The 25,258-nt window shown below is 38.1% G+C and overlaps 1 protein-coding gene across 2 annotated transcripts; it reads right to left on the reverse strand.

The window, feature by feature from the left end:
* Positions 1-1,316: 1,316 nt before the first annotated feature.
* Positions 1,317-19,323, reverse strand: LOC100747506 (octopamine receptor Oamb). 2 transcript variants are annotated; one of them, XM_033324257.1, is made up of 10 exons: positions 19,166-19,323; positions 13,893-18,911; positions 9,284-9,421; positions 8,176-8,274; positions 7,973-8,100; positions 4,888-5,025; positions 4,345-4,627; positions 3,223-3,381; positions 2,729-3,039; positions 1,317-2,428 (listed from the first exon to the last, which is right to left on the reverse strand). In XM_033324257.1, the coding sequence occupies exons 2-10, from the start codon at positions 14,151-14,153 to the stop codon at positions 2,311-2,313; spliced, it is 1,635 nt and encodes a 544-aa protein (XP_033180148.1). In that variant the 5' UTR covers positions 14,154-18,911; positions 19,166-19,323; the 3' UTR covers positions 1,317-2,310. The 2 variants fall into 2 exon arrangements, with proteins under 2 accessions (XP_033180148.1, XP_003494332.1); XM_003494284.4 differs by having other exon boundaries at positions 13,893-19,323.
* Between the last annotated feature and the right edge of the window lie 5,935 nt (positions 19,324-25,258).

The following is a 25,258-nucleotide window of genomic DNA, read 5'->3' on the forward strand; positions in this document are numbered from 1 at the left end:
ATTGCCATCGATTTTAGAATAGATCGATAAATTACCATGTTCCACCTAATGCTGTGTACCGCGTATCTCCTTTCCGTTTCCGTTCAATTCGAATCGTCGCTTTCACGCATGTGTTACAAAGAATATAGGAAATTATACGATAGATCTATTATAGGAGTAAACGTTGATTTAATACATTAAAGCCTGTCGATGAATTTTTCGTTTACAGAAAACCAGATTTTGATCGCGACTTGGTTCGCGTGAATTACCAATATACGGCAGAATTTTTAAGCGGATGAATTTTTATAAACGAAATATCTATACATTTTTTGCATTAACGGTTAGTTAAATTAAAAAGTAGTAAAAATTGTAAAAACATTCGATTTCTGAGCAAGCACCGCGTAAAAGATAGCCATCGTTGCTTGATCTCTGTCAAATATGGGAGCGCGTGTAACTCGGATTCCAGGCTATTTCTCAGCTTTTACAAAATGTTTTCTTTTCGTTTCCTATTTTCTTTCTCGGACGCGAAACTATAGAAGGGAAGATTCCATCAAAATCCATTCAACAATTTTTAAACGATGCCAGTACAAATGGACAAACAAACGGACGGACAAAAATTCCAAAAGTTAGTTTTTTCGATTCCATAGCTTATCAACTGTTGCTGGATGACTGTTTTATATGTATATATATATATGTTCCGATCCACGCGGAAAAATATGTGAATAGGAAAAAAAAAAGATTTCGATGAGCGATAAATCGAAATACATAAGTTTACGTATTTCTCTCTCGATATATATATTTTACGTATAAATACGTACCTGCGGTTAGCAGCTGTACCGGCGTCCTAAATCCTTGTATCGCCGAACGTTGAAATTTGTTAATTTCTAAATTTTTGGTTTTGTTGATTCGGGATCTCAAAACACGAGATCTCGAGCACTTGAAGCTGCAAAGTTTAACCTGTGCAACTTGAACATTGCGTATCTTTAAGGCTGCAAACTGTCAAATTCGCAAATTTTCGAATTTGGAACGAGGTTAACAATTTCCAAACATAAAATTGTTTAATCGCAAAGCCTTCGAAACTTAAACTTTCCAAAATGTGGAACTGCAAAAATTGGTACATTCGAGACTTTATCATCAAACGTCAAACTCGTTCCATGTTCTTCCGCGAAAAACCGGAAATAATGGAGGATCGAAATGAGGAATTTGCAGGAAAGGGGTCAACTATCGTGGATTTCATTCGCATATTTATTCTTTCGTGCGGTTCGTTTAAAGAAACGAACGTAAAGACGCATCGTAGACGTATATCACATAATGCGACGAATCTCGCCGATTTCGTACGTTCCTCTGTCCCCTCTCGAACGATCGTAATACGTTCGAGAAAGAATCGAAACTGTCCATACAAAATATTCCAAAGCGAGTTACCTTCGTTTTTTTGAAACAACACTTACACTTACATACTTTATGTTTTACAGCGCATACGTGCGTATCTCGATCACGCTCGCTACAGGATGTCCAAACAAAATTCTTTCAAATCCGTTCACCATCTTGTTTCACAGACTGAAAAATGATCTAGTTAACGATCGATAATGTTTGAAGGAAGCTGTACAACGCACAGAATGTCGCGTGTTCAGCGAAGGCGATCGTTAAACGCCATCATTGCGTATAACCAACGAGAAACGGTGAAAAATCTACGGAAATAATACGGTGACAACGATGACGCGACGGTTAGCCGAGAGCCTCGATAGTCAAAGGCAGCTTCGATAGCCAACAGACGCTGTTGACTTTGAAAGATAACGAAACTTGCGTTTTTAATATCCGTTTATGGTACACTGGATTCTCCGTCGTTGCTTCCCTCGCGCTCGTCGTTCTTCCTCTTCTTCGCGCTCCAACTTTCGCCATAATTCCTATTTAACTATTCCAACAAATACAATGAACAGTTTGCCATCTCTAGGCAGCGAATCCTTCGTCGGTCCATTTGTTCTTTCTTTGTTAATTTTATCGTTTTCAGTCTCGATTTACGACTAGCTTGAGCGAATTTTTATCTCCTAAGAAACGTCTCTTCGTATTTCATTCGCTGACGGAACGAAGTAAGACACCGAAGAAGCTCGACCGTTTGTCGCGACTACTAGTATATATATTACTCGCGAACACACTGGTTTCTGGGTAAACGATCGAACGTGCTCGATTCCGCGGCACGGATCGTTGTGCGGATGATTCGGATGGTCGTCGAGGATCGTTGAGATTCTTTCGAATTTAGAACGACTGGATCCTTACTTTCGAGGTCGTCGGGTCGAAGGTGACGCGCTGAGCGCCACACCTGGCACGCTACAGTCATCTTGATTCGCTGTGCGAGTGCACCGTCGGTTCCGAGCTGGGATCTTGGTCCGAATCGTCGATGGATACACCTTGTTGAGGCACCTGCATCGAGTAACTGGGACTCCGGTCGTTTCTGCCAACAGACACGCCTGTATCGTAACGAATATTTTTTTGTTGCCAAACATTTGGAAATTGTATCGGAAGAGGTGGAAGGTGGTCTTTTTGCATTATGTATCTGTTATCTCCTTGCTATGTATCTCGTTGATAAAAATCTAACAAATTGCGTCATCTTTTCACATGTATGCGTATGGTATGCGTGTAACACGTTTGCTAGAACGTGTCTTATTCAAGGGGCGTGTACGCGTCGGCTTTCACGATCGAAAGGGATCGGTCGTGTTATTTATATTATTCTTTAAACTAAGTTTAAGCTCACCTCGTGGCTAATTGGCTGCCATCGCTGCCACGTCTCAAAGTATTCGCCCGCCGCTTGCAGAAGCATTTGCAAATAATTCTCTTGAACGCGAACCGGAAGTCTTTGCTAAAAAGCGCGTAGATACACGGATTTATCGCTGAATTGCAGTAGCCCAGCCAAAATAACACGCTAAACACCGTGGGATGAATACAATTGGGACAGAAGGCGCGCACCAGATACATCGTGAAGAAGGGAAGCCAACAGAGGATGAATCCGCCGACGATGATGCCCAGTGTCTTGGCTGCCTTCGTTTCCATTCGGAATCTTTTCACCTGCACCGTTAATCATACTTTACGCATCAATTGCTTCCCATATAGTCTTCAAATCTGTTCCTCAACCTATTTTGTTTGTTCTAACGGTCGCGTAAAGCGCGAATGGAATAACAATGCAAGGACGTACCGGTCTCCTTTCCTCTCAACTTAATTTCAGTGTTTCTCGAAAATTCAGTGGGATACCTGAGCTTTGATATTCCTCTTCCCCATCTTCATCGCCCTGGGCTTCTCCTCGGGACCCTGGCTGAGCTCTCGCAACGACATCTCATCCCCCGTTTGACTCTCGCAGCTACTCCGCCTGCTGGGTCTCCTGGCGCTGCCAACCCTGTTGATACCGCTCACCTGTCACCGACGTATCGAACCGACCTTTAACCACAACCTTCTCTGGCGTTTTCCCCCAGGGAATCTTGTCATCAGCATTTCACGATTTTACGATCGTATTATATTCGCTTTCTATCGGCTTTTTGCAAGAATTACCGATTCAGGCAAGGATAATCGAGGCAAAAGTCGGCAAAACAATGTTAATCAAGGGATTTGCTAATTCCATCAGTAAGGAAAAATATATTTGATGTTAGTTGTGGACTTTTTCTAATTGTGATTTCTGATTTCTGATTTCGATCGAAAGTAATTGGAACAAATTTCTCTGTAAAGTAAAAATTCCTTTACGCAAATAGTTTCGGCAAACTATACTCGATAGGTACGAGGACAATTATGAATTTTAAGGTAATGAATTTTTATCGGTAAGGGTTAAGGGTAGAAAGAGCTGGAGATTTCGTAGCGTATCCTGCCGCTGATGCATATTTATGGCGCTCTGTAATCGCTTTTGGCTTCTCTCTTTCGCGTGGCGTGATTTACATTTCAGAAAATTGAATAGCTGCCAAAAGAAGGCGAATAAACCAACCGAGGATATCGATCTGGAATTTTTTTAAATTCACAAATTTGAATATACGAGCATGTATCTCTGACTTGAACTACTTCAGAGAAATAGAATACAGTGAGTCCTTCAACCTGCACGTTCCTACGATTTTATCCTACGATATTATCGACAACGTGTATTATATATTATATATTATATACTATTTATTATTTGTTATTTATTATTTATTATTTATAAACTGGAAGAAGAAGCAACAAGCATTACATCTAATCGGAGATTGAAGAAAACTCGTGCAAGTATTTAAAAAGCGCTACGATCTATTCGCCAGGATACGATAGTTTCAATCTATATGATCCATCGCTAAATGTAAAAATATGACATCGAGGCCACTTTGAAGAAGGTCAGTACAGTGGTATACGCGGAATTACCTTGAGATGCGTGTTCCTGGGGGAGGGACACAGTTGACTGTGCGTTTGCCCGTTACTATAGTGCACGGAGGTCTGAGAACACCTCGAGGGCGTCCTCTCGAGGGTGTTACACTTTGTATTCAACGTCTCCGTGCTCGGATACGACACCGAGATCTTTATCTTTTCCTTTTTCACCGAGCTACGGCTATTCGACTCTGGACTCCTCGGGCTCCCGTTGTTGCTCCCGTTGTGGACACTACCTCGACCACGGTGAATCCTCAAGGTCAACCTTTGCTCGTCGAATCTGTAAGCAATCGTCCAAAGTTCCAGAGGCTGTGTCTTTTTTTTCTTTTTTAACGAATCGGAGATCGACGAAGAATAGAAAGAAAAAGAGGAAAGCGAGAAAGATGAAGAAGCTGGTTAACCCCGATAAAACTCGCAGCCAAATCGCTGTTGATCGAACTCGTTTGAAATAACGGCAAAAGAAATGACGAAAGAGTAGCAACGTATCACGATTTTCCATCTTTTCAATTCCTTGGAGAAGCTATGGTGCGTTGGATTTACCTAGAGCCAAGCATTTTCGAGCCCTTTGTCGTACGAAAGCCTTGATTAATGGCTTTCGTAGTGGAGACGGCTGCGTTGTAGATCCTCCAGTAGAAAAACAGCATGACCAGCATTGGTATATAGAAAGAGCCGAGCGCGCTGCAAATAACAACTGTTTAATTTCATCGTACATAGAGAAGGTGGCAAAAGAAGGGAGAAGGATAACTTCGTTTTACAACGAGGAAGCGTCCTTCGTCTCTCTCTCTCTCTCTCTCTCTCTCTCTCTCTCTCTCTCTCGGGCATTCTTACAATTAGACGAGAATCGCGTTTAATGGAGCCACCTGTTTGTCAAGTTCCTTCTTGTTTTCTCTTATCGAGTCGTGGTGTTTTCTCGAGTTTCTAGGAAGGTTGGAGACGAAGCGCAGGAAATTGATCGGAGAATGGTGAATTTTGTCGAGGTCGGGTGGATTAGTTGAAAATTATAAACTTAAGGATATCGAGTGAAGGGTTGTGAGATTACGTAAGGTAACGGTTAATCACATCATGGGTCACGCGAAATTATCGAGAGTTTTGTCAAGAAAGGATTTGTAAATTCCGTTTAATTCCGATGTTGGAACATTAGAAAGATAGATCGTTACTGCTGTCAGAAATTAATCGTAGATTTACGGGTAGAATTCGTTCAACTTGGAAAGAAGGGCGTCTATCGCATACAAATTGCTGGTTGTTAAACGATTTTGGAATAAAAGGATCACCTATATCGTTAAAAATTGATACAGTTGCAGGTTATTCTCTGCGATTCGATTTATAGAATATGTCGGAAGATGAGGAACGAATGGAAGAGACGGGAGAGGAAACGTGGTATCGAAAAGGACGCGATGCGCGATAGCGAGTTTCATTGAATTTGCAGTTTCGCTTTGGCGTATCTTTTTCTATATGGCGCGGCGTGGCGACAAGATACGGAACTCTGGCACGCAGATAGCCTTGTAAACTTCGCGTCTATGGATAAAGCTACTGTTTGTCTACGGTATTGCTCTTTGTATCAGATAAGGGATCAAGTTGTGTCCCTTTGTTGGCACAGGCACAATAGATGCCGATGAATAGAGAGCGTTTTATCTTTTATCTTTCGATCGCACCTGCGACGCTGGAAAAACGAAACGAACTGTGCTATGAAATTCTATGTCGCGCTCACGGATCCAAGCACTGTACACCCCTGATCCGAACCATTTAGACAATTCAATTGTGGTTGACAATAAATATTTCACAGAGAAAAGAAAGTTTGATAACATTGCAATGATATTTCGTAAAATACGACAAGCTACGTCTCAATTCAGGCTCTTGTCTCGTGCATTTGAAAATTCAAAAATATTCGCCAATCGTTTCGATTTATTACTGTCCCCGTTCGTTCGTTATATTCCAAATGACGAGAAATCCTTCGATATAATAAATGGCGACTATCGAATTTCCATGAAAAGAATCTTCATTTTTGTCGGCACGTTCGATTCGATAAATGTTCCTATTATCTCGTACGATATAACGTATATGTATATCTAGTGGAATAGAAAGAAACATCGGTAACTACCTTTCCAAAAATACAACACGAAGCAATTCAGTTCTATACCGCGATATCTTTCCACGCGCTTATAAATACGGTCGTCGAACCATCCAATTTATACAAAATTGAATCGATACGTTTGTACAACGATTGGAAAGAGTGTCTCGTTTTAATTAGAAAGAAAATTTGAATACGCATAGCGATATATCGATAGATATTAGATTCGCAAGGAGTCACACATTGCCACTTTCCATTATTTTCCACGATGCAGATTCTACCGCGTACCATTTATCATAAACATATGTAAATCAATCTGATTTGAGAGTTGATAACTCTCGGCAAATTGGACGCGATAGAATAACAAGCGAGCTATCCATGAAAATGTATTTCGAGAGAAAATACGTACATTGCCAGTTAGTTTTCCTTATCTTTCTCTGCCTAACGATAATTGTTACAGCATCGATCCACGTCAATTTTAATACGTTATTCCCCGGCGTTCCCGGCCTGCGTTTCTCGAAAGGAGACGATTTTACGCTTGAGCTGGAAAAGATTGAAATATCGCGAGCCAAGTGAAAATGATAACGTTGCCAGCCAGAAATGTAGATTCGTCTGGCACACGATGGAACGCTAACCGTCTACTCGGAGGTTGATTTAGATGCAACGTCGAGCATAAACCGGCGTGGATTGATGCACACGCCGATCGCGATAACACGGTAAGAATAGACGCGACGTTTGCCAGAAAATTCAGACTTCCTGCTCGACGACTCGATAATTTCTGTTCCCGTGATGCAGTGAAACTATCGAAGTCGAAGCTTACGTGCGTCATTTCGCTTTGCTATATATATATATATATATATATATATTATATCGCATCGTGGAGACTAGTAGTTTTTCAAAGTTGTACTTTCGATCGAAGAAGGAGTATAGCAAACATGTATATTATTATATATATATTATTATTATTATATTATATTATTATTATATATATATTATATTATATATTATATTATATTATTATATATATATATTATTACATTATAATACATGTATATTACATATATATATATATATATTATATCGCATCGTGGAGACTAGTAGTTTTTCAAAGTTGTACTTTCGATCGAAGAAGGAGTATAGCAAACATGTATATAGAAACTATACATACGTATAGCGACAGGCAGCTGAATTCGCAGTATCAAAGGTATACAAGTTTCAAAACTCTGAAACGTCAACCCGTCGAAATATTATAGTTTAGAACTGTCAAGCTGTCGAAATATCTTAACTTTCGGATATCAAAGTATCGGAATTTTGAAATTTTCAAATTTCTATTCCCGTAAATTCGACTCTTAACTCTCTTGATTCGTAATTTCGAATTCCTCGACGCAAATAATTTCTTTTCAAAATCTCCATCAGCCGAATTGCCAATTACTGCTGTAGCGTAGATCCTACGCCATTCGAACGACACCAGCTTTTCTTAAATGTTCGATCCGGGGATTTCAAGAATCAACTTTATCTTGACGATATCTTTTCCCTACTACCGTTTTCTTTCCTTACCTGTAAACGACGTAGCCTGCGTCGTTTGTCAGTTCACAGATCCAGGGACACGGTTTCACGGGGATGAGTATAGTGGTGGTGTTGAACGGTCCGTTCTGAGCGAACGTCGCGTTGTACGTGGGGTGAGACTGCGAAACGAGCGCAAAAATGTACAAGGACACCGTGTAACGAGCGAACAAACTGTCGACGTCGATGGTAGTTACCCGTTTGTCTTTCCAGCCAACCAGGGGTGGGAAACAGATAACGAAGCTCAAGATCCACACGGTTGCCACTAGCAGCCTTGCCCTTCTTGGTGACATGATCTAGATTTTAAAGGGTTATGATAACAGGCTTACTGAAACACCGTGAATAATAAAGCTAATAATAAAGCTAAAAATAAAGGGAGTAAATATCGGTAAAACAAGAATTTTAACAACCGAATTCAATGTCTTTAGACGTCAGATTGTTTTTCATTCTTCGAAAGAATTTATCATTGCCGAGAATTTTTTACTTCGCATTATTGGAAAAGGATACGGGGAAACGTTTCGACATGTTGGGAAATTTCTAAATATCGAACATCTTTATGACGATCGTTATTCAATGCCTTTAGAAAACCTTTGGGAATCTTGCAAAATCTTTTGAAATATTTAAGAATTCCTAGAAAATATACAGAAATATAGAAACCGGCGAATGAAACCGCCTCGAATGGTCGGAAAATCCCTTCGAGGATTTTCTCAAATTTGAACGTGCGCGATGGTCAAACAAACCACTAACGATTCTTTACATTTTCCGTACCAATTGTAATGCGATAATATTTTCACAGAAAGAAACAAACAATTACCAACAATTCTTTGTATCTATATATCTTATTATTTGTATTGTTATTATTTGCATTATTTGTGTAATATATCACGATAATATAATAAAGTGAAAATTGGACATTTCTTCAGACCATTCGATATCGAAGAAGGTTTTAGCTACACGTGTTTCCGTAAGAAACTTCTCCGTAGACGTACGAAACAAAACTGAACGTTCGGATCGCAGAATTTCATGGAACAGAGTGGTAACAACGTTATTACGAAGCGGTCGCGAAAGTCAAACGTAGCAAGTTGAACAAACGATCGATCAATTAAGCCGTTGGAAGGGAAACGTCGAACACAGAGACTATTTGAGGTGGAAACTGAGGCGTATAGAATAGGAGGCGGCAAACAGAAGCGTAGAATAGAAGAGAGGAAACAGAGGCGTAGAATAGTAGACAAATGGCTTTATCGAGCGTTCCCATAGCTGTACACCTTGTACCGCGAAATCGAATAATCGGTAAATGGTACTTGCCTGAGGATAACTCACTGGCCTGGTCACTGCTAAGTATCTATCCAGACTGATGGCGCACAAATTCAATATCGATGCCGTGCACATCCATACGTCCACCGCCAGCCAGATCGAGCACCATAGATCACCGAATATCCACACCTTCCAACATAACGTACAAAAGTCACAAATTCGAAAAACGTTTCGACAATGTCTCCCATCCTATTGTATTATATTCGTTCATTTTTCAAACGTTCAAATATACTTGAATCCGTAATCCCTAATTATGCGACAAGTTTTTCAAAGTACATGTCATGTACACAATATACATCGAGGTAATTGCTACTATTTTATCATAAAGGGGCCTCGTATAAATTTTCCTCTCATTTCCTTCGTTTTTAGGAGACCAAGTTGCACGGTCGCGGTGGAATCCACGTTTTCACCGATACATCCTCCGCAAGCTACGATACCTTCGTCTATCCCCTATTCTTCGTTTCAATCTTCTCGTCTTCTCCGCAACGCCGAAACCAATCCAAATTCCGTATATCCTATCGCCGAGTAAAACCTGACCCGAGGAACGTCGCTCGACTACGCGTACTAGAACGCGGTTTTACGTTTTCAGGCAACCTCGGCTTTTTTCTTTTTACTAATCTTTACTAATACTAGTCGCTAATATCGTATTAAAATACCAAAACTAAAATTTCCGATTTACGCAATTTACTCGATTCGTCTTTTTGTACGAAGACATCGTACGAATTGAAAGAAAACCGTTTTTTCTAGAAATCTTCTCAGCTACGATACTACGACAAAGATAATTGAAAGTAGCAAAATAGTATTTTTACATTCGTAGTTGAATTCCATCGACCGGGTTAAAAATCCGTCCAAAATCCATCGGGTCGTCCGTTATCTTCGAGATAAGAGGAGAACGTAGCCTGACATCTGGATTTGGACGCCAGGCCAACGCGGCAACGGGACGCTGCACTCGGTAGGTGTAACGCGGATTGGCGGCTGACTGTACTGTACCGTACAGTGCACGTGCATACGCTGGTAGCCGGTGCAACCACCTGTTCCCAATTACTCCTGTCCCTGCCTCTGTTCCATTCGATTAATATACCCTCGTTGCGCCAACCTCTATTCCGCAATAACGCTTGTTATTAATACCGATCAGCGGAATATTCGAAGATAACCGTACCATGGATACCAATTAACCGTTTTCTCGTTCATCGGCCAGAATCGTTAGTGAAATCATTAATGAAAGTTTCGCATATCGATTACTCGTGCGGTTTATACACATTGCCAGGTTACTCGGAACGAATTAATTATCGATCGCCTGCGGATGTTTGCGCGTTGCTCAGAAATTTGCCAAGCTTTGTACAGACGGAAGCACGGTTATCTATCTCTCAAAGATGATCTAAATTCATGTTTGTTCTCTCTTTATCTTCTAGCAAATATCGTGTTCATGGAGAATTATGTTTGAAACGGAAATCGTGACTGGCTATTCAAACTGGCGATTCCTTTCAACATGTTCGATTTTAATTTCATTGGAAAATTCGCAGTTGTAATTGTAAAAATAACTTCCGGCCAATAAAAATGTTCATCCGCTTGCTTTTCATCGATGCGATACGTTCTTCGATAAATAACCAGAGTGCAATTATCTTGGAAAAGGTCGCGTTGCAATTTACGCTATATCAACGATCAACAATTTAATTTATAACAAATTCTGGATAAAATTAAACGCCCCGTGTTCTTAAATGCTCCATAAGGGCTATGAAATTTCCATTTCGTTTCTTTATTTACAATCTTTAAAATACTTATCGAATACTTGTCCTTATATCCACATTGATTCTTGCGTTTCTGATTTTTCATCACGAGGATTATTCCTGTTTTCACAACAAGATTATGATTAATTATTAGACATTGATCTGATACGGTGTGCTGTATGCCTAGAGAGCAAGCATCGAAACGATTGTTTGTTCGCCTCCTTGGGATTTAACTCTTTCACCTCGATTATTTTCCAATTCCTTTTGCTCAGTCAGTGAATTCTTTCAGTTCTTTAGATAATCATTTTCTTTTATTCATCCGTTGACCTCTCGGTATTTTCTCCCAACTTTTTTACCCATCTTTTAATCAATGTTAAATTACTTTAGTCTTTTAACGCAACTTTTATTGCAACTTACTTTTTAATATCTCAGCTGCTCTAAAGTATTTTACTCTAATTTTTTACCTACTTTTCTCTTTCAAATTCCGATTGGCAGTTTGAATATCAAATTTGTCATCGTTCCAGGTATATGAAAAATCGATGAATCGAGAAGCATACGATTCTTAAAAATTATTCAGGCAATTTGAAATTAAACACGCCTTCATTAATATGGTAAGAGAATTGTACGAAATGATGGCGAACACAGATGATTTTGGTAAATAATGCAGAAAGCATATTATATTCCGTTCATCGCTCTCTCGTTTTAACGCTCGAGTTTCGTTCGTCTACGATCCCCGGTCTACAGCGTACGGTCCGCGGTCTACACTAACCAGATACATACCAGATACGTTCCAACTATCGTTGAAATCTAATAATTTACCTGTATGTTTATATTTCGCATACAAAATATTTTATATACAGTGTGTACGTATATGAAATATGAAATATGAAATACCATATAATATGAAATATTTCTCATGTAAATGTCCGTTAAGACGTCTTCGTTTCCTCTTTTACCAAACATCGCTTTATATAGTATTAGCTATACAAAACGATAAGAAAGAATCACTTCTTTATGTAAAATTCGACCGACCGTTCGAACAAAGAACAGAAAATTTGAAGTAGAAATCTGTCATCCCTAGAAATTAGATAATAAGGACGAAAGATATAGAGGCCGATATTTTCCTACTAAATAATCCTTTAAACGGACATATAACGATAAAAAAAAAAGAATCAGTTGCCTATCTATGTATAGAAATATCTCCGATCCAATAAAATATATCCTCGAAGCACCTAAGAAAAAGTTTTCGAGAAAAGCAATTCCATTTAGGCATTTCGAAAGCTGTCTGGCTCTAAAAATTAAATAAAAATAAAGATCTAAAATGGACATATATAACGAAATAAGGAGAACCATTTCTATCTGTAAAATTCCTGGATCCACCCATTCGATAAACCAACGATAAATCCCATCTATCGCGAATTCTATCTAGCTGTAAATCCAAATCCCAGTTTCTTCGTGCGGAATACCAGGCGCAACGATCCACCGCTCTCATCCCCCTGGCTAGAAACGTTCATCTTTCAGAGGGGGGCCAGGGAGGAACGAAGGACGAAAGCCGGCAAACTGTTGCGCTTAACCCCTCCCCGTCCGCGGTTATTTCGGCGGTTATACGCTTTTTGCCACGAGTTCCTCAGGGCTCGCGATTATAGCGCGTTGAACGTTATCTTTGATAGTCGAGATAATTGTATCGAGGTGTTCTTCACTAGGCATGTCCGCGTCTTTCATGTACGCGTGTAACAAATATTCAACGGATGATTTTTCTTTTCTATTTTTAATCTTTATTTTTTAAGAGGTGACTTCGTTGTCGATTCTTATATTATTCGTGACTCGTCTTATTTCTTCTATTTCATCTATTTATCATTTTATTTTCCCGCCATTATGTCTGGATCAAGCACAGCGTTAATTTGATAATTTTTAGTATGCAGAAATATAGGAGAAGTTTAGTAACGTCCGAGGGGATATCGACACGAGTATAGGTAAATTTCTCTTTTTCTTTAGTTTCCTCGTTTCTTTTTCTCTTCGTTAGATTTTCCTCGACTCGAACAAGATATCGAAAGATCGTAACGGTTAACGAACCTTATCTCAAAACAAAACAAAAAATTTACCAAATAGGTTCACCGTGCCTTGACTTTCGACCCGCAAACAATTCTAAACCAAAAATATCACCGTGCAAAAAGTCCTACTCCCTGTGGAAATCACGGAAGCAATACCTGAAGTGGGACGAACGTTTAACAGGCTAGGATTCGCGCATCGTCGCTCCGATATTCCGTTCGTTCGCGAGTCTCGAATTTCGCCGCAGATTCGCGTTCGAGAACTCGTCGTTGGTCGCTTCGCCGTTATACTTGCCTTTTGGTAGGTAGAAAAGAAGAAAAAGAAAAAATGGAAAGAAAAGGAAAAAGAGGAAGAGAAGAACAACGAAAGAGAAAGAAAAGAGACGATGGTCGATAGGTAAACCATCGAAGGGACGAGAGATCGGCACGCAACGAGATTCGTTGCTGAACGACGAAGAATCGTCGATCGGGATGCAGTGATTCTATCGTTGGATGCGTCTCGTTCCTATTTGATGCCGAGGCGTTCTAATTTCGAGATATAAAGCGCGATATATTACCGTTGTACGGTTGTGTTCGCGTAGAAAACGGATTTTCGAACGATTTTCTGTGGCTGAAGCTTTTTTGAGGTCGCATTTTAGGGCTCGAATCGAGGAGATGGTTGCAAATGATTATCTTTTCGCTTTACGAGTATTTTCTTTTTGTTTTGCCGATTAATTTTTTGTATTTGACAGATCGTGCCGAATGTATAAATTACTAAACTTGGTCGAAACGATAGAATTTTAAAGGAGAAACAAAGGAATACAGATGTTTCAGGAATAATCTCACCTTAAAAACTTCCCATGTGGCGCTGAACGGAAGCACAGCCAAACCGACCATGAGATCCGCCACCGCGAGGCTCACGATGAACATATTCGTGACGTTTCGCAGTTTGCTGGTATGATAAACAGCCAGTATCACTAGCACGTTACCCAGGACCACCATCACGTTGACGATCGCGAGCACGATCAGAGTAACCAGAATCCACGGGCCGGACCACTCGACGCGCTCGTACAGGGCAGCACATGCGGTCGCGTTCAGCTCTCGCATTTTAGTTAGCAAGCTGTCGCGCCGCGTCTCCAACTACCGAGCACCACTTTCGGCTGAACAAACCCCCGAATCCAGACCCTCGATCGACTCTACTGGAAAAACGTCGCGCGATCGCTTGCACCTCCATAACGACGCGAACCGATTAACGATCGAACGATCAACGGTTGATCATCGGTCGTTTTCAACCGATATCGGTCTTCGCGTTCCCTTTCGCTTCCTTCGCCTCTTTTAACTTTTGCTTTTTTCTGTTCGATTTCACCAACGTTTACGAGGCTTTTGCGTGTCGCGAAGCGTTATTGCAAGCTGAAACGACAGAGCGGCAAATTCAGTTACGTCTCTTTTTTCGATTCTCTCAATTGTTTAAACGTTACGGAAAATTTGTAGTAATGCTTCTCCTTTTTCGGTTTCACCAACGCTTAGTCTTAATCCGGCATTCGTTTTTGGATGTTACGAACTTGAAGACGGATTCTTTGAACTTTTTTGAAAAATACACCACGCTTCGTTTCTTCGTTTATTATATTTCGATTTTTATCGGTGAATTCTTTATTTCTGCCAGACACGTTCGAACAACCTAAACCTTTTGAGGAATTTCTTATTTTCTGAACTGGATATAATGGATTTTAATCAGCTGGTCGAAGATGGACAAGAATTCATCTTTCCTTTTTTTTACATCCTTTCTTTCCAGTTCCACGGATTCCTTCGCTTGTCCGACATGTAATTATTTCACTTGGCATTCACTCGATAATCAACACTTGATTAATCGCACACGCATGACCGTGTTAGGAAAGTATAATTGTCAAAAGTAGAAATTATCTCTCTTCTTCGACAGTTGATTAATAAATTCCTCTAATATCATTACATGCTTTGCCTCGTCATTTCTCTCCACCAATATCAATATTACCATATATTTATATTCTCACTTTCCTACTTCGATTACGAAACTATCGTCAAAGTTGCTTTCTACCAACGTTTTCTCTTCCAATCTCTTTCCCCGGCAACTCGGCCCAAGAAAGAACAGTGAAATCTATCAGCGTCTTCGAAATTTACCATTCACAGCCAATTCGACAAACGCCGTCTTTCGACTCTTCTTACTTCTCCTTCGTTCGTTCTTGCTCTTCTTCAGCGACTGATTTCCCGTATTGTTTCGTCTCTTTCCATTCGTCAGCCAGCTAATTTCGCCTGCATTCCCTTTATTCTACTCGCAGTTTGCTAAACGGATCATCCTGTCGTCGCCTGCAGGGTTAGCTCCAATCGGTCGATCTAATTACTTCTTGTACTCGGGCAATTCCGTTAATAGAACCCCTTCACCGTCTCTGAACAGTCCCCCGACCAAGCCACGCTCCTCTCCGTGCCGTATAAACGTTCTTATTTAAACACAGAAACCATTCAACTGCCTTTAAATCACAGCATTCCAAGCACCGACACGCTTCGACGGTTTGCGTTATCCTCTTACCTTTGATCGAGAAAAGAATTCACCAGCGAAAGTCAAGTTCAACTATCTATCGATCTAATATGCGAAATGTACGATTTTTTAAGACTCGACATTTACTATTTAATATTCCTTCCTAAATGCCTTTATTCGATACCTATCTTTCTTTTACTTTATTTTATTTCAAAGAGTCGTACGTTCAACGGATTAATGCACAACCATCGATATTTGTTATTCTTTTATCACACACTTTTATTCCGCTGTCACTAACGACAAGGTTTTAGTACAGTGTTTCTTACAATATTTTTTACAGCTTGAAATTGTCTATACGATATCTATCTGTTTGTTTTATTTTATTTAGAATCACCCTGTAGAACTTTATTCGTTTTATCACTAAACGCACAACAACCATTTGTATTCGAGATTAACACGAGTACCGGAAACTGTCGAAAGATTGAAAGTCGAAACGTCAAGTTTCTAGTACGAACGAATTATCATCCGCGACTTAACCCTGTAGCCTAACGTGTTAAAAGTGTCTGCGATTATACGAAATAAATTTTCTAGAGAAATTTTCGAGACAAAAAAGGAGTAGAAAGTTTGATCGATTCAAGTTCTGTTCGTGACCACCCTCTAGTAGACATTTTTCTTCCAGGGCGACTTCAATTATCTCAGCGGCTGTTCCAGTCCTGAGTGCTTATCACACACCTTCGGTTGCTAATTTCAGCCCGAGCCTCTCTTCCACATCGACTTTTTCCACGCCTTCAACGATTTTAACACGATTTTACTTCGATTTCATTAAACGTATCCGCCGTCGCGTCGTTTCAACGTTCTCTTCCTTCCTTTTCTATCCTTTAGCCGGCAAAGAGACGGTTGCCCGTTCGTCGAGGATGGCGGTCCTCCGTCTCGCGTTCACTCAGGAAATTTCGGTTCACCGTCACCGACGTGTCCCGATTCTACTGCATTGAGAAAATCGTATCGGCACGCTGACGCTGCTCGTTCCACTCTCGTGTTTCGCCCATTTCCACTCCCACCTTTCACTACCAACTTCTTCACCCTTTATTCCAGCCGATTTCCTTCTACTTTTCCTTCTCTTTTGGGTTTTTCGGCCTACTAAAGTTGATTCACGATAAAGAGCAATTGTGCGATACTTGTATGATTTTTCGTAATGCTCTTGTTGGTTTCGCAATCTTTCAGCATCAATTCTATGATCCCTTTATATTGTTGTCGATGTATTAAAGTTTGTTTACGATAAAGAAGATCCGAGTGATTTTAGTAGAATTTTGATAACGAGACAGGTTTTATATTTATGAAATTTTGGTTAAAGGTAATGTACCTCGCCCTTTACTTACGTATGTCATACGTATGTGTGTTCATAATTCTTCGCATAATTTTTAATTGACGCAATCGCGCAAAATTCCTAAACTACTGGGACCAACCGTTAATTTCTTTTTCTACGCTTCGTTACTAGTCTGTAATTTTTGAATATTTTTCCGAATCTTTATTCAAATTCATTTTCACCAGCAATTTTCCCGATGTCATCATTAACAGGAATAATTACTTGCGATTCAAGTGCCCCGACTCATCCTCTAAGCCCTTTCAAGTTGCAGAAACTATTTCCTCGAATTAAAAAAGTCTCGCGTCCTCTGTATTGCTTCTTAAAAACTTTCCTCAAGTCCATCTACTTTATTATAAGTTTGTAAATATCCGTACCGAAATACTTTTCGTTAAAGGAAAACGCGTGGCGAGTGGGGAGGGATTAGAAAATCGACTCCAAGATTTTCTACCCTGTCGTTTTTATCCTTACATCTCACGAAAGTTTCGAACGCCTTTCTTGCTGCGACGGAGAACCATGGATCTACCGTGCTTCCGGATATTATTTCATTGTCAACACGATGTATTTTGGCAACAGTGACGATGAATCAATCAGACGTTGGTGCTTTTTCTGAAGATCTTTCTAGTGATTTCGCGGTTTCCTACGGCTCTGCTACGAAGAATTTCTCATCTTCCTTCAACTCTGTCTTCTAAACGTCTGCCTCTTTCTGTGGAGAAATTCCAAGTATCTGCTTTTTTAACGAATCTAGCCTTCTTCAAATTATTATTTCTCGCGTGACATGTTTTCCAAACTTGTCGAAAACTTTCGATAACATTTTTCCGCTGTGTGATTTTAACCTCATAATTTTTCAGATCCAAAAATCTTGCAATAAATTGAAAAATTCTTGAGTATATTTTCACATCTGATTCTGTATTACCATTTTCTTTTCGTTTTTTTTTTTTAATCGAATATTCGAACTATGGAAAATCATGTTCTTCGCTATTATCGACGTTCTTTGATTTTCCTCTTTCTGTATTTCGATCTCACTCTATACAGACATTTCAACAGATCAAGAAATTTTACTGTTACCTTTTATACGAGAATCTTTCAGTTTCAGGATTTTCTTCTTCACGGTTTGAAGCTTTAACGTCCTTTTATACGTTCGTCCTTTTATACGAGGTACACTAACTAACTATTCGGGAAATTTTCTTCTTTTGTTTCGAACTTGGAGGACTTAACGAATTTAACGATTCTCTTTGTAGTTTCGTCTGCAAACTTCCTTTCCGGCTACCATAGTATAAAGTCTTCGAATTTTTATTTGCAGATATAAATTACTCGGATCTTTTGTTCAAATTAAAATAGTCAATTCACTACGGATTTTTCAATCCCGTTCAACCTTTACGATTTTCAAACAATTTTATATAAAATTTTCTTTTGTAACAGTAATCCTCTAATAAGAATCATATTTTACTATATTCTTTGACGGATCTAATTCAGTCTAAATTCCATTCAGCTCAAAACTCAGAGCTATTCGTTATTCTATCTTTCGTAACATCGATCGTCTCTTTTATTCGGCTCTCTATTAAACTTTGCAATTTACTTTATATTTTTCAACGAATGTAATTTAGTCGAAAATTCAGTGCTCTTCTTTAGTACTTTCTTTTATAAACGGCATAACCTTTTCACGATATTACAAATTTGTTTTTTCTTTCGTATCAGTTATTCGACAGTGTGTTTTATCTACGTCAGTTGGAATAGCACCAAAGTACTTATGATTCGACGACGAAACCTGGCTATTTCGATGCAACGGAAATTTTCATCGAATTTCTTCGAATCGCGGTGTTTCGACGAAACCAAAAATTCAGCATCGGGTACAGCCAGGTGTTTCTCGAAGCCGAGTACCGAAGAACGACTCCTATTGGGCGACGTTCCCCGCGGAACGATCGATAGCCGCGGAGCTTACAATTACGAGCATATTTTTCCGTGTCCCCAGCCTCGGTTTTCGGTCTCTCGATCACTACACATACGAGTATATTATTTGATAGGTACAAACGTCGAAACACGCAGCACGTGTGCACACACGCAGCGATTTCGTTATTTTTATCGCGACGTTCGAATATAATCGTTATCACGAAGACAAATCACAGCCACTGCGGATGATCGACCAAGATCGATTGATTTTCGTTCGACAACAAGTGGAAATCTGCTTCTGAGAAGATTAACACGAGGGCCGACTAAATGATCTTGCGACACTTGGCGCGGAGCGTGTACCTCAGCAATCTGAAGCGCGTCTCCTCCTTGATGCGCTTCGCTCGCATTATTTTTTCCAGCAAGTTGATAGACCTTGTTGGGCTGTCCCACCGGAGAACTGTATTCTTGGCATGTGCTTTGTGGAATCTAAAAAAAAAACAGAGATTTTAGGTCGTTGTTTTGCGAGGAAAATGTATGTGTACTGCTGTTTCCAGATAACATATAACGTATAGCAAACAGAGGATCATTTTGTTGAAAAAGAAGCAGATTCGAATCTTCTTGATATATATAGTATATATAATAGGTTTAACAACTTTAGAAGTTACTTCATATTTGTTATAGAAACTAGAGATCAGTTCAACTCTGTATAATACTATCCTATTATCAAAAATATCCAAATGCCTAGAGAAAGAATAAAAAATTATGAAAATTTTCAAAACGAATACGTTTCATTTTTATCATAATTCGAACGAAATGTGATGAGAGAGAGAGAGAGAGAGAGAGAACAGCCGAGTGTGCATCGCGGTCGGAAGATGATTTCGTTCACGCAGCAACCGGAAACCGCGTTAGAGAGACAAGGATCGCTGAAATGCGAATTCATGCAAGATTGCACCTCACGAATTAAGGCACGCCATTTTTGTTCACCGATGTATGTCCAGCTTTTGTCTTCAACGCGATTTTTCACCCTTTTTCACCCTCTCCCTTATTCGACCATCGACAAAAATCGTCAACGTACAATAATTGCGCCCGACAGACTAGACGGTATATACGTTTGTTTCTTTGTCTTTCTTTTTTATCCTCTAATTAACCAGGAAACAACCAACCACTCGCAGTCACGTGGTAAAAATGATCGGTCGATTTTATTCGAATCGAAGTATCGTGGATGTCGGTAGAAGTTTTCTTGGTAAATGGAATGAATTAATTGTTTCCAAATCTATCTAAAACTTTGTTTATATCAAATATCATTCAAAAACCAGTGTGAACTGTATTTATGGAAATTAGATTGGAAGATATGGCTGACCGAGCATGGACCTATTCTACTTGCTCGGCCATACCGAATCGGACAAATTAAATTTCTAATGAATTTTCTACTGAAAAAAAGAAAAAAAATATGTGTACATATATCGATTTAAATGACATGTTTAATTCCTTTTTCCGTTTCAAATTTTGATAATTGAAACTCCGCCTTTAGTTTTTATTTTTCACATAAAAATCATTTATATGAGGTAAGAGTGTCGAGTATTTGAAAATTGACTTCCCAAGGTAATTTTTTCACTATGTACATTAAATTTCTTATTTTATCGAAAAACTTTATAAGCCCTTATGGCGTTAAAAGATTATAATAACAATGTGCGATGATTCAAGATTAACTTATCAATCGCTTATAATATTTGTGGTTTTTTCTATCTTTCGCAGTGTTAGGAAAAGCAACGAGACTCACTCGTTGTTAGAGAAATTTCATTTATTAGAAAGCAGTCATTATGCATTTTAATTGTAGCAAATATCATAAAGGATCTTTTAGAAATTTTCATCCTGTTACCAAGAATTCAGCCGACACAGCTTCACAAAAAATAAAATAGAAAATAAAATTTCCACCAAATTTATATTAAATTCGAAAGAATGAAGGAAGCAAGACAAAATCATCCATTCCTGATTCTCGGTTCTCGATTCTCGAGACGCATCAAAAACATGAAACATCTCTTGCTTACCTATTCTCGAATTTAGCGAAAACTGGTGCAGCAATGTTTTCTCGCTGCTACGATCCCTCTGGAAAATCAAATAATCGGAATTACCAGGCAAAAAGCGAGAGGGCACAGAACCATGCTCGTTACATTGGTTGGTTACCTTCGACGCAAAACAGGAAATACTGTAGTCTCAGCGAAATGTCAGCGGGTATCACGGGTAGCCAGCATTTAATTTAACAGAAATTCCTAATAAGGTATGGTTGCATCCCAGTCGGTTAACACCGAAACAATTCGTTTAAAGCTGTTACGCGGGTGTATCTATGTGTAGGAACGTGCACGCTGCCAGAAGCTAATTAATGGTAGACGAAACGCTTTCACGGTGTCGTGAACTTGCTAAAAGAAGAACTTTGTCGACTTTGTATACGTCTGTGTAGCCCGTCTATGTTGCGATGTGACACGATATGTTCCTTTCGGTCATCCTCGACTACATGGAGCATGCGTTTATATATTTCGACAAAGAGATAGCTTTTATATTGTTCTCGACAAATGAAAATGCTCCGTCTAACCTTTGCAATTGATCGAAACCATTTCTGGCCTTAACTTTCATGGCTTTAGATTCGCGGAAACTACATGTATCTAGAGTTTATTGGTGTCATTTTCGCCTTAGGTCGCCGCAGTCGGCGTGATTTATGTTTACTCTAGATATGAAATTTATTCTTTTTCGTAGCGTTCCTTCTTTAAAGGAGCCTATAGGTAACGATCCTTCGAAAATTTTACGTTACTCACTCCATTTTCTACTAGAATTGCACTAGATCTGTAATTTAAAAGGTTTATTAGCGTTTATGTTATTAACTTGTCGTAATTTATGTTTTTATTTAGACGTAAGAATTATCTGCCGAATGTAAAAGTCACTTTTCTTTTCAAGCAATTCTTTTGCGTCGCAATCCTTTCAGGAAAGTATAAAAACCAATCTCTTAAAACATAATCTGCCTCTATCTACTGTATCCTACTTCGTTATTAGAATTTTCCTACGTCATCGCATATAAATAAGAATTCAGAAAAACGTATTCCATTGTCTCGCAAAAATTATAGAAAGAAATAAGAAATATATACAAAAGGAAATATTCACCGAACGAGCATCAAAATGTTTTTCATCATCGGTACTGGTGAAAGGATTAAAGATCGAACGCGTTTCCATAGAATAATCCTTCCTATGCTCTTTTGCGCGGATTACGAGTCGGAATCGCGAGTCGAAATCGCGAGTCGATTCACCGGAGTCTCGAAATCACTCGTCCGGAAATAAAAACGAGGCTAAAAAATGCTTCGAAAACTTTCCGGACAGATCGTTATCCATGATTTCATTTCTACTCGTCCAACTTTCGAATGCATTTCTCATCCCCGTGTCGATCGTGACTCGAGGTGAGGCTTGCGGCGACCGAACGTGACCATTCGTTGCTTCGATTTACGGACAAATTTCATGTAATTTCACGGCAAACGGTTATTTCAATTTGCATAACCATTCGCAATTTATTTACGACGCAGTACAAAGTGTTAAAAAGTAAAGTCTAGTATTTTGCAGATTCACAAATTCATAATACACGAGTGCTTATGAATTTTTTCAACATTTCTTCCTTATAGATTTTTTACTTTCAGTTTTCTATACATATTGATATCAACTGCTGGCTATAAGAAATAAAAATCCTAAAGCAATACGTAACCGGCTCTCTTTTTCATTTCTGCGATTTCATATATTTGATTTTAGATTTAAGATTTTACCAATTTGTAAATTTTATATTTTCTATACAAGCAAAATTTTACATTCTTTGTTAGAAAGAAAAATTAAGAAAAATATTTTTACGACGTTCAATTCTGTAGATAAACAGTATGTATATATCTACCTAAATCATAATTTACATAAATATACCATTTTTTGTATAATAAATTTATATTATAAGCCAACATTTTTTTAAGACTTGTATAAAACAAATTTTAAATAGCAATGTTAATTCACAATTAATGAACAATCCTGTTTATAAAAATACTTCCTCCAAAGAATTTGTTTAATTTGTGAACGGACATTTAGAAAATCTATCAAACATCAAATAAAGACTTGAGTATTCTTATTTAATTTACATTACATTAATTATTATCTAATACATTATTAGATATACGATATATCTACGATGTATATGTTTATGTTTATACATAAACGATTAGTGCGTAAGTAAGTCATTTCTCAAAATTGCATTATATATTTATAAAATTTTCCAATTTATATTATTTTAAATGTTTTTATACATATTTATACTGAAAATATTCCAAATAGGCTGCGAATGTGTTTATGCAATTATGAGAAATTTAAAGTTGTAAAAATGCATAAAATAAATTGCAAATATTATTTAGAAGTATGTAAAAATATAATATCGATCTTTTATTGATCGATCGAATTATTGTACGATGCTTAGAAAGATCGATGTAAACATTGTGCAGGGTATAGATATTGCGCGATGTATGGTTTGTCTGAAATTTCGAAAGATTTATCTAAGCGCTGCGTGAAAGGTGAATTACAAATACGTATTTGCAGATGTATACACTTTTTTTTGTGTGGATCGTTAGATCTTTCGTACCTGCTTGTGCCACTGACTCGTGCGACCCCACTCCCGCCACTTTAGAAATTGAATAGCGAGACAAAGCCTCGAGAAGTCATTCAGTTGTCTCATTTTGTGCCGATAACATGGATCGCGTTGCGTCAGATTTCTAACGTATTCTAACCTACTGGCGCGTGCTTTCGGTGGCGTCGTTTCTACTTTACTTTTTTACTATCGTTTATATCTCGTTTATTAATATCGTTTAACTAATACACGTCTATTTAACGATTCTTCGAACATTAAGGCAATGAAGTTAAGTGGTTTTAAGAAACTTTTTGTCTGAATGTCTCTTCAGTCGTCTATTTATCAAATGATATTGCTACCGGTAGCTTCTATCGTAAGCCTTTGTAACAAGACTTCAGTTCGATTGTGTTTCATTTAATTATTTTATACATTTGTTTTAATTTTTGGTTATTTTTCGTGCAGGTTATCGACCGATAGCAGGGATAATATTAGAAGTAACAGGAATATTAATATATGGGTGTAACGAAGATTAATGATCAATCCGACGAATTCTCATGGAAATTTTGTAACATTTAATTTATATTAACTAAGACAGTGGTGTATGAACGATTCTATTGTCTTTTTATTCCAACGCGAGTATTTATTTGAAAATATATTTGATACATGTTTTATAATAGATAATTTCTTAATTATTTGGAATACTAAGATGAAAGTAACGACGATTAAATAAATCATTGTTCTATTTCGAATGTATGAAATTATTCTCTTAGTTCAAACGCATTTTTAACGAATTATCTCATCGTTACAATGTAATCCGGGATATAGAATTCTTGATAATTTAACGATAGCTTTGTGTAGACAGAGTTTGAAACATAGAAATAACAATAGCTTCAACTTATTTCGATATATATCGTTCATACATCGAATTCAAATTATTTTGCAATATTATGTGAATTTGCTACAGTTAACGTTATATACTTGCAAATTCGTAGCGTATATTTTTTTCATAGAGGTGGCGCGCAGTTAGGCTCAAATATTTCAAAGTAACGTTTCGCGCGCGTTTGTCCAGTACGTTTCGCGCGCGTTTGTCCAGTATTCTTTTAGAGAATATTTAGTTGTGAATTTTTGAATTCTTGTAAATATTTTCGAATATTTATAATACACGATCATAGTGTGTTAATGGAGTGTATATTCCATACTCTGATAACGAATATTCACGGTATAATTCTCGCAAATGATTGCATTACATTCACGACATTCGTAAGCATTTGTTCGATATCGAGAAATATTCTATAACTCTCAACTAATATTTTTCACACTTATGCCAATTTCTTGATAATAATCTTCTAACTGTAGAAGAACAACAGTATGTTCCAAATAAACGTTCGATAGGGAAAAGAAGAAAAATACCGAAACGATATTTCGCTTCTTTTACACACTACCCTCCTTCCCTTCTAAAATATTGCCAGCCCGCCATTACACAACTTTATTTTCAGAAGATATTTGCGATCGCGCACAATGCGGTTTGTAGAATCAGTGTTTGTTACGCAAAAGAATTTTTCAATATTTTCAAATCACAATATTTTTGATTAAATTCAATCAAATAATCACGTAACGTAGTCTTTTGTTTTTCTTTTTTTATATATGTGTTCTTTTTGAACACTGGTTCGTTTACAAGAACGTAAGTAGTTTTACGTATAGTATCTCGATTTGTTCAATTTTCTATATTTTGTTCGAATCATTGTTAATTAGAAAATAAAAATTTCAACATGGAATTATAAAACAAACGTCTAACATATTTTAGAAATCATTAAATT

The sequence above is a fragment of the Bombus impatiens genome, unplaced genomic scaffold (assembly GCF_000188095.3).
Source record: "Bombus impatiens unplaced genomic scaffold, BIMP_2.2 scf_1990, whole genome shotgun sequence".
Lineage (NCBI taxonomy): Eukaryota > Metazoa > Arthropoda > Insecta > Hymenoptera > Apidae > Bombus > Bombus impatiens.